Genomic DNA, 10,113 nt, shown 5'->3' with positions numbered 1-10,113 from the left:
TACTGCACCCTGCTCAGGTTTTGGGTGCTGGGCACGGATGGCTGTGAGCTCAGGTCAGCAAGTGACACTCCCGTGGCTGCAAACCAGCAGCCCGGCAGGGAGCTGCGGCACGACACAGCACAGCAGCCCCAGGAAGGTGTGCCATGGGGGAATGAGAAAGGAAAAAAATTCCTCCCATCTTTGCAGGGCTGATGGAGCCATAAATCAGGTGCGATAGATAAGCTGGGTTTAATTCTTCTCTTGATGTATGGCAGGGACACGGGCAGGGGTGGCTGTGATTCACAGGCAGCACCAGGCAGGGGAGCGGGTTTTTGGGAAGCAGGAGCCGAGGCTGCCGGGGAGCAGGGCAGCGGTGACGGCTTTGCCGGGTGGTACCAGTCCTATCCCAGGGCAGCGCTGGGCTGGCAGGCTGTCCCAGGGAGATGCCAACCCTCAGCCCCTTTTCTGGCATCACCTGCCTGGATGATTGTTCCCCAAGAAGCTGCTTTAAAGCTCCGTTACTTTTTTTCCCTATTAAGCAGCTGTTGGGGTTGCTGGCAGCCACTGAGCAGCCGAGGCTGGTAACAGCGAGGGGACGACACCCAGCCCTGCCTCGGGGACGGCTGCAAAGCCCCGGGGAGGTCAGGAAGGGTCCAACCACACGTGGCCTGGGGTTGAGACCATTGGCAATGTCTGTCTGTCCGTCCATCTGCCTGTCAATCCATCCACCCATCTGTCTGAGGTTAAATCCAGCCAGTCCCCCCCATCCCCCAGCCTGGCTGCCATCACACTCCAGTGCTGGCGCTTTAATTCCCGTTACTTATTTATCATCGCAATTGTCTCCTAATTGCTTTGGCAGCCCCTCCGAAGCCTCGTGGAGAGGGAGGGAGGTGCTGGTATATAAATAAAGGCTGTAAATAAATAAACCTGGTTGAAGGCTTGGGGACCCTTGCTGGGCTGCCCCAGGCGATGGCACCCATCTGCACAGGACAGCTCTCCCCTTCTGGGTACCCCGGACGCCCCCAGGGGTGACAGGCTGGTCCCCAGGAGGCTGCCTGGGGAGTTTTCCCCCAAATTGTGGCTTTCTGGCCCAAGGAAGTCCGCACACACAGCTGCACTTTTGGGGTTGGGGCCAAGCCTGAGCTGGGGTTGGGGCTGTGAGAACAAAAGGGAGCAAAAAAAGGAAAACAAAAAAAAAAATCCCCAACCCATGTTTTAAATTAATTAGTGATGTCCCTGATGACTCAGCAGAGACCAAATGGATTTGCTTCATGTTTTATTGAAGGGCTTTGCTACAGGAGGCTGAGGGCAGCGAGAGATGAGGGAAACGGGGGTGCCGTGGGTGCTCCCAGGGGAGGTGGCCCCGGGGACGAGTGTCAGCACCCGTATAAGGCCAGGGCTGTCCTGGGTGCCCCATATGGTGCCTAGCACCAAGGTCCCTGCCATGGTGGTGGCATTTGCATATCATCTTTATATGCTAATTGGGATGGAAGAGCACCGTTTTTCTCCCATTCCCAGTGCTGGGTGTTAACCTGGGTGTTGGTGGGAGAGGAGCCGAATGGGGCATGGGGGAATGAGCAGGCCAGAACAGGTGGGACTGCATGACCTGCCCCAGACCAAGGAAGGGCTGAGCTGCTTCTGCAGCATCCCCTCACCCCGGGGTGCACCTGGAACAAATCTGCAGGGAAGCAGCAGCCTGAAAGCACCCTTTGACTGGGCGTTCCAAAGAAGGGGTTGGGTAGTTCAGTGCTTAACAGCCGCTGAAGGATATTATTTCTTTTTGGTGAAATTGTCTAATCAATCACTTTTTAATTCAGCCGCCTCTGGCACCCGTGCCACCCTGGGATGCTGCAGGCTGCTGTTTATGTGCAAAGAGAAATACGGCCGGCTCACTACTGGCCACCCGCCTCCTGGGCTCGGTCCTGCTGCAGGGGGCACACAGTGCCCCTCTGGATGACAGCCTCCCCCGGCACCCACCCCCTGCCTCTGCCGGCTCTGGCATCGCCATGGCACCTATTATTTTCACTGCCCCCATCGCTTGGCATCGCGAGACCCATCCTGCTGAGGAAAGGGGGAACAAGGCAGGCCAGTGCAGGTCAGCCATGGGGAAGAGGTTTTCAATGGCAAGGATGTGCTGGTGCTGCTATAGGGAGATTGTGGCTCGGGTCAGGGCAGAGGGAGCTGGTTAAATCACAAACCAGAGAAGATACAGGGCCAGGAAAACGTTGGTGCCAGTACAGGCACAGCAGGGTGTTGCCATGCCTATGCCCAAGAATGCTCAAGGGAGCAGCATGCGTAGCCACCTCCCAGTTCCTTCCTCCTGTCAGGGCAAAGCCACGGCACGAAACCTTCCCCGGGGTCCCATCCGCCCCCCTGCACCAGCCAGGGCACACCACCTCCCTGCTCTGCTGTGCGGCCACGCGGCACCTCCCCTGGGCTGAGGAGAGCCCTGGGGGCTGCAGCACCTTGGGGAGGTTGGCTGGTGCCAGCTGGGTGCCAGCTGCCGAGCCAGTGGAAGCTGCCCTTCACCCCAGCATGAAGCTGCCTGGGCACTGCTTTGGGCTGCCAGTAGCCCCCACAGCCAAGGTCCTGCGGCTGGGTGCCCTTCCCCAAGCTGCCGACAGCTCCTGGGGTCAGGGCCTGGCTGCCCAAACCTGTGCAGGGGACAGGCAGGTGAGCACCTTCCCACAAACCTTTAAACAGCTAAAACACCCCCAAGTGCCACGCTTGCTCCTTGGTGATGTTCAAGCCTTGTCTAAACCTGTGTCTCAGGTTTGAGGTTTTTATTTTTCCTTCTCTGGCCCTTGCTCTTCGAAGCGCTGCAAGACTGAATCCATCCCTGATGCCAGTTTGATCTTGGATTTACAGCCCAAGCCCCAAAATCCTCCGCTGCTTGTGAGGTCCTTTGAGAGAATCACAGCAGAAAGTGTTTATTTCCATCATAAAGATCTGTTTTAATATTTTAACATAAATCAAGCTGTGCTTTATGGTGATAATAAATTTGTTGGCAGAAACTGCCTTTGCAGCCCGAGGCAGTGGAGCAATTCAATTTGTTTGGTTTTAAGTGTAAGGAGCCGTAATTGAGAAAAGGAAAGTACAGATGTTTTAATTGAGTTTGCAGCTACCACCCAGAGTTGCAGGAGGCTAACAGAGAAGAGGTGAGGGTCTCCATTAGCCTCTCCACATGCCAATTCTCTTTGGCCTGCAGCCCCATCAGTCATGGCCGTCCCCTCCAAGAATAGCTGCTCAGTGCGTGCACGAGAGAAGGAAGGGGGTGGAAAAAGAAACCAGACTAAACCAGATGTATACTGTGCATTTTATTGGTTTTAATCCCATTTTTTGAAAACTAATTACAGTCAGGACAAGCATCACGTGAGAATCTGTAATAATGAATTGTTAGTTTTGATAACAGCCAAATAAAAATACTCATTCGTGATGGGCGAGTGGAGGGATCTCCTGCCCCGTGCCGAGCTGGCTCCACTGAGCCATCCCCTTCCTGCTTTCTCCAGTAATTTTTAAGGCATTGCTATGTCATGTTTTATATGAAAAACGTTCTCTCTGCCATAGAGCTGCTTTCTGTTAATCACCCCAATTCCTCAGACAGATTTGTTTTGCTGCTGTGCAAGGACAGTTGGTGTCCGGGAATTCATGGTTATTTATTTAAGAAAGCACTCGTGTTCCTTGGGGATCAGAGTCCTTCTCGGTAAGGTACCACGGCAAAGGCTGGGGCCAGGATGCAAGCCCTCACTGTGCCCCTGCATCCAAAACCTGGATCCAAGCAGCTCTTAGAGGTCAGGCCTCTTAGAAGTCACTGCCACACACCGTGCTGAGGAGAAGAGGTGGTCACCCAGGCCAGGGAAGGGAAGGCACATCTTTAAATGTAAGAGATGGCAGGAGAGGGTGGGCCAGGCTGGGCTCCCTCCCTCCTCCCACCCGCCTGGATGTAGGGGCAGGAAGGGAGGGAGACCACGGGCAGTTCTAAGAGGGGAAGGGAGGATGAGAGGAGATGAAATAACAGAGAACAGCCCATTCTCTGGCTGGCAATGAAATGTGAAAGCAAGAGATTGAAATGGGCTCTTGAAAGGATGGAGGCTGAGCCAAGTGCCTTGCAAAGCACAGGCAGCCTAGGGCAGGCAGTGCAGTAGGAAAGGCCTCAGCCCCTTCCATAAACCCACACCTGTGCACTTGTGCAGAGGAACAGCCCCCGCAACCTCTCCAGCTTTCCAAAGGCTCCTTTAATGAGCGTTAAATTTCTCTCTCCGGCTCTGCCCAGCTCCCAGCTGCCTCACAGGTGGCTCCCAGCTCAGCTGCCCATGAATTTGCCCTCCAACCTACCTCTTCCTAAATGAGACACCAGCACCAGGTACCTGTAAAATAATTTGTTAATTTGGCACTGAAGATGCCATAACAGCTTCCCCAGAGCACTTGGGGATGTTTAAACTCACTAGCGAGGGCTGCCAATGCCTGTTTAGGATCAAGCCGGAAAGGAGGCAAACAGTGCCCCCGGATCCTCTCCAAGCAGCTCAGCAAGGACACAGTGGCAGTGCTCAGGCTTGAGAGGTGCAGGGTTTTGCTTTAAAAGCCATGAAGTGTTTTTATACAGCTCCAGGTACTTGCATATTCCCCCAGGAGAAGCACTTCAGGTCAAATGGAAACCAGAAAGTCCCACTTGAAAACAGAGCTTGATTGAAAAGAGCCGCAGTTCAAAGCTTGCTTTAGTGAGCAGTAACACTTAATACCGCAGCAAGTGCAGAGGGCAAGAGGATCTAACATAAGTGACATGCACCTGGCTTTGAACCTGCTTTAATAAGGGGGGTTTAAAATATTTCAGGTGAAAACTTTTGAAGTTCTTCCTTTTGTAAGGAAAACCCATATGATCTTTGCCCAAGATCCTCAGAGCACAGGACTCAGTGTTGTTTGTCACCATGTGGTATTATAGTGACCGCCAGTAGCCTCAAAAGCAGAGACTCGCCTAGAGCACTGGCTGCCTAAGGTAACTGGCAGCACAATTCTCAGATAAGCTGAGCAGGACCAGCCCAAAGCCCACCTTAACCCTGTGCAGAAAGCAAAGGGGGAGGATTCAAGCCCAGTTCCAGCAGTGTTTCAGTTTTTGCTCCCCCATAGCACTTGGGAGCTCTGCCCCTGCAGGCAGGCAGAACTGAGCCAGGGCACTGCTTGCTTCCTCCTGGCACAAGCCCATTCCCTTGAGTTAACACCCACCTTGTTTCAAGGCTAATTACCCAGCGCAGGAGGCTGAAATGCATCAGTGTGCACTGCCAGAGCTCTTGCAGGTCTCACACGTGTCAGCACTGGGTAATTAGCACCTCCCCAGCCCACACAAATCCTGACCACTGGAGTCAGGGTCTGGCTGGTTGTACTAGCCCTGTGCAAAGGTGAGAAAGGGAGAAGGGCTCTGCCAGCTGAAGCCACTGAGCAGCATGCAGGAGCCAAAGGAAGCAAGGCTGCAGTTTCCTTTCCAGGGGTGAAGAGCTGTATCCCTGCCTAGGGGCATTGCTCTGTCCGGCTGGGGCTGCCACAGCACAGGAGAACAGGATGAGAAGTGTGAATGCAAACTCCTGGGCTGGAGAAATCCAGCTCTAAGCAAAAGATCCCAGATCCCAGGCAATCCATGATGCACAAACAGGTTAATGCCTCTAGAAAAAGAAAATGTAACAGCACAAAATTATTTTCTTCTGAATTGGGTCTATTCCCACCCTAATTTCTTCCCTCAACTGCCACAGGAGGTTGCTTTGAAGGGGTCTCAGCAGAAAGAAGAGACTCAGTTCTCCCAAACTCCTGCCAGATTCTGCACAGCACATCCCTGCCTTTGGGAGAAGAGACATTTAGCCGATTAGTGTAGTGAGCAGTCAAGACTGTCTGCTCTCCTGTGTGCTGAGACCTGCAGCACACAGAGAGTCACTGTAGGGACAGAGAAAGTGATGCTCCAACAGAGCTGAAGGCAGAAATGGCTGGGCACTGGTTAATCGTGCAGGCTGCCAAGGGCTCAGCCCCATGGCTTTGTATAGCGGGTCTGGGAACCAGGATTGTAACAAGGCTGAGTCCACTCCATCCACACCCAAAATGGAGTGAAGAAAGTCTGTGTCCAGGTCTAATCTGTAATACCAAGCCAATGGCCTGGAAACTTCCATTCACAATGCCTTTCCCCTGCTCCACAGTCCCAGAGGGGGAGCTGAAATGCTGAAGTCTCTGGAGCCCAGGAGGGAGCATGCCACTACTCCCACATCAGAGTTTTGACTCACTCAGGACAATGTTTGCAGTCACAAACACAAAGCAAGAAAAGCCCCATATGAGCACAAACACAATCCAGAAGGTGTGCCGGAAAGGGGAGAGGTGCTTGTTAACTGTCCCACTGCCAAAGACCAGCTGAGTGTCCTTCCGACTGCAGTACACAAGGAAAGCTGGAATGAGATACTGGATCCCGTTCCCAGCATAGGCTCCCGTGATCCCCACCAAGGACTCCAGATCGTGGGTGCAGAAAGCCACCAGCACTGGGGGAATCAGCGTGATGGCAGGAAAGACAATCCTATCCACCACCCATGGGTAGGTCCCCCCTTCTCTGTGGAAAAGGGTCTTCCAGTTGTTGCGCAGGGTCACTGCAATGATGGGGAAGTTGGTGCTGATGGTGAAGACAGGGAAGAGGCCCAGGAAGTAACGAATGAAGGCAACGTTGATGATCTCGCAGTTGGTGAAGTTGAGCGTGTACATGTCCATGAGGGTGTCATTGCGGAAGCAGTAAATGGCAGTGAAGGACAGGAGACTGTAGAAAGCCAGGATCAGGATGTAATCGAGCAGCACGAGCTTGTTGACATGCTTCTTCTTGGAGATGGGCGTGATGAGGGATGGCAGGGAGTGCTGGCACATGAAGGAGTAGACACACACCCCAAAGAGATTGCGGATGCCTGGCAGCTGGGCCATGGACGGGTGACCTTCAGCTTGGCCTCTGCCAATGCGGATGAGAGCCAGAATAATCATGAGGATGAAAGCTGGAGAGAGAGAAGGTTTCAGGTCAAGCCCAGGTGTGCACTCCCCACGACCCTCCTCCTATCCCTCCTCCTATCGGCACTGGCAGTCTTAGCACCAGCTCTCTCTCCGACTCCACAAGAGCATCTCCATATCTCTGGAGAAGGTGGTACTTCAAAGGCAAGGTGCACAGGAATTAATCACGACTTGCTTTCAGTCCTATTCAGCAGATAAGGGAATGGGCTCGGGACTGCCTTTGGCAGGCATCTCCCTCCATCGTCTTCCTGCAGGGACTCACCCTCCCACCCCCCACAGCAAACGGTTGCTCTGGTCCGTTCAGAAATGTAAAGCTAACACGGCTGGCTGAGCCCATCGCCCTCAAGGGTCTCAGTCCATGGATGCTTCTGCCACGCACCTTGGCTAAATATCACCATTTAAAAACGGCTTAGAGATGTTTGAGCTTTGACCTCTAAAGGAAGAAAAGATTAAACCTGGCTGCAGTCAACCCCAGTAATATTCCTACACATTTGCAACTGGACTAATGTTTCCAAGACCTCACCTACATACACAGGCAGATGCACGGGAGCAGCAGCTACTACAGAGCTTTCCTGTCCCTCTGATCTGTCAAGCACGACAGAGCAAGAACTAGCCAGCCATTTCCCGGGCAGGAGGAACAGGCTGTCTGTAGTTAATCCCAGGGTGGAGAAGCCAGTCTGGAAGGGACTAAAGCAGCACTGAAAGACTGCTATTAAAATTCATCACTTCTAGGCACAAAGTCTGTTGTCTATCCTTCACTTATGTCAAGGAAAAGCCTAACAACATTTTACAAAGCTTATCACAAAAAGCAAAGTGCTATGGACAAAAATGAATTGAGGAGATAGGGCTAATGCCCTTATTTACTCCGCTGGTGGAAATGTGAGCCAGAAGCAGTTACTGCTAGAGCGTTATTCCTAGCATGGCACATAAAACCAGCAGAAAACTAATTCTGGTGTCACAGAAATCACATCAACCTGGGAAAGATGATCATCAGCTGCTGGAGTTAACAAGGAACAGGGGAAAAAAACCTGCCTGGCAGGGCAGCAAACAGCAAGATTTACAGCCTGGTGCTGGCAACGGATGGGCCACTGTGGCTTGCAGAGAGCTGTCTCCTGCACTGGTTTGAGGCATCGGAGCAGAGCCGTGAATTATCAGGTAATGAGAAAAAATAGCAAAGTGCTGACACTACTACTATGGACAACTTTGAATGTCATAAATATAAATACAGAGCAATTAAACAGAGCAGCGCACAGTCCTGTGGCCAAGCCCATAGGAGGCTGGCCACTGGCACTGTGAGCCGTTCAGGCTTGCAGTGGGGTGACAAGGACACTGGCTTGCTCTGTGCCCAGTACTGCTCTGCCTGACACAGGCGGCTGGAGATGGGAAACACTGTCAGGGACGGGACTAGAAGGGATAGTTACAGACCAGTTAGCCAACACTGCTTCTTTTGTCCCCAGCAAGACTGGGTTAATCTTAACTGAACATTGCCTCCCACGCACTCCCAGCACTCTCCAAAACCCAGTTTCTCCTCTCACAGCAATCCTCCTTTTTTTCCTGCGGCAAACACAAGCTTCGTGCTGAGCCCTTACCAAGCACGCGCTGCATTTTACCTCGTGCTGCCTCAGGAAACCTCTCGCTTCCAACTGTTTCCCAGTGACAGGGCAAGTCCGTGAAAACTGGACTGGAGAGATGACAGCACCTTCATGGCACCACAAGGGCCAGGCCACTTTGGGAGTGCTGGGCTCTATTTACTTCCCCAGGAGCAGTCACAGAGGGCTATGGAAAGCAACAGCTCATTGCTCTGGGGATGTGCAATTCCCCTCGCCTTCACTCAAGCCAGCAAGTGAGGTGCACTGTGAACACAGGTACAGTTGTTATGCCTCCCCCATTGCTCCCCGGAGAGGAGACGCTTGCCAGCCATATCTGCTAGAGCAAGATAGTCTGAGAGCGCTGTGTTCCAGCTGCACTCCCCAGGCTTGCACGGGCTACAAGGAAGAGAAGGTGCCCAGAGCACAAGACAAAACAGGTTAGGCAGCTCTGGAAATATGCTGAGACAGTTCCTTTCCCTCTCACTTGGGAGAGGTGGTCAGCCTCTGAAGCCCAATCCTGAGCAGTTCCTCTATCTGGACTAGGTGTAACTGCAGAAGTCTCACACCTCTTCCCCTGCACACTAGACAGTAAATCTCCGCCTGCTCTGCTCAGCAGAGTGAAGAGTGAACTATTTCCATCCACCAACTCACTCTTGCCATTGGCTCAAAACTCCGCTTTCCACACCAGCACTAACAGGACCAGTTCAGGGGAACCCCCAGGCTTGCACCCCATCCTCAGAGCATCTCTTCAGTTAGAGACCCACAGGGTCTCCTCTGCCCCAGCATGTGTTTTTCTAGTAGGGAGCACTGAAGATCAGGTTTCCAGTGGATTCCCTAAATAATGGATAGAAGTATATTGTTTAAGAAGCTAGAATTCATAACACCTTTGTTTTTCCTCAAATACTTCTTTCAGAAATTAAACCTATTAAAAGTCAAAGTTACAAGGAGTGATAATCCAATACTAAGATCTAAACTGATACTGTTTCCAACAAGGCAAGCTGTGCTCCCTCTGCCCTAGCAATGGTGCTCTGCAGATGCATGATCCTTGACAGTGGTGGTGCTGCGTAAACTGGAAGCCTCCCCTGCACAATTCCAGCCCCAGAAAAGACAACAGCAGCCCTGCCCCAATGGTTGTGTTTTCTCTTACTCCCTGCAGCAGAAGAGTGTCTCACTCTTGGAACAGGAGAACTAAAACATTTGCATGCCTGATTTATCTGCCCGTCCCTGGGAGGAGGCAAGCCCAAAAATGAAACTCTGAAACCTAGTTATGCTGGATGACAAATCAAGATGAAAAGAAGATGACAGACTCTGACTGACAGGCAGTTCTGAGCAGACGAGGCAGCTCAGGATCCTGCAGGTACACAAAAAGCTCCTCCTCACATTCTCCTCTCCCTGGGACAGCAGTCTGAAGGCAGTCACACCACACTATTTCAAGTCACCTACAGTTGCCACTTCAACTGTCCAACAGCGTTCCTTCACCACAAGGACCCTGGTGAAGTCAGATGTGAATTCACAGAAAAATGCCTCG

The 10,113-nt window shown here is 52.3% G+C and overlaps 1 protein-coding gene across 7 annotated transcripts in view; it reads right to left on the bottom strand.

Moving 5' to 3' along the window:
* Window positions 1–3,285: 3,285 nt before the first annotated feature.
* Window positions 3,286–10,113, bottom strand: part of SLC38A12 (solute carrier family 38 member 12) — a 49,313-nt gene continuing 42,485 nt past the window's right edge. For all 7 annotated transcript variants that reach the window (XM_075169705.1, XM_075169706.1, XM_075169711.1 and 4 more), the window contains one exon: window positions 3,286–6,983. In XM_075169705.1, the coding sequence (XP_075025806.1) occupies window positions 6,223–6,983 (761 nt within the window). In that variant the 3' untranslated portion in view covers window positions 3,286–6,222. The remainder of the gene's footprint in view (window positions 6,984–10,113) is intronic.

The sequence above is a fragment of the Calonectris borealis genome, chromosome 20, assembly GCF_964195595.1.
Source record: "Calonectris borealis chromosome 20, bCalBor7.hap1.2, whole genome shotgun sequence".
Lineage (NCBI taxonomy): Eukaryota > Metazoa > Chordata > Aves > Procellariiformes > Procellariidae > Calonectris > Calonectris borealis.
This window is presented reverse-complemented; position numbering and strand designations above follow the sequence as displayed.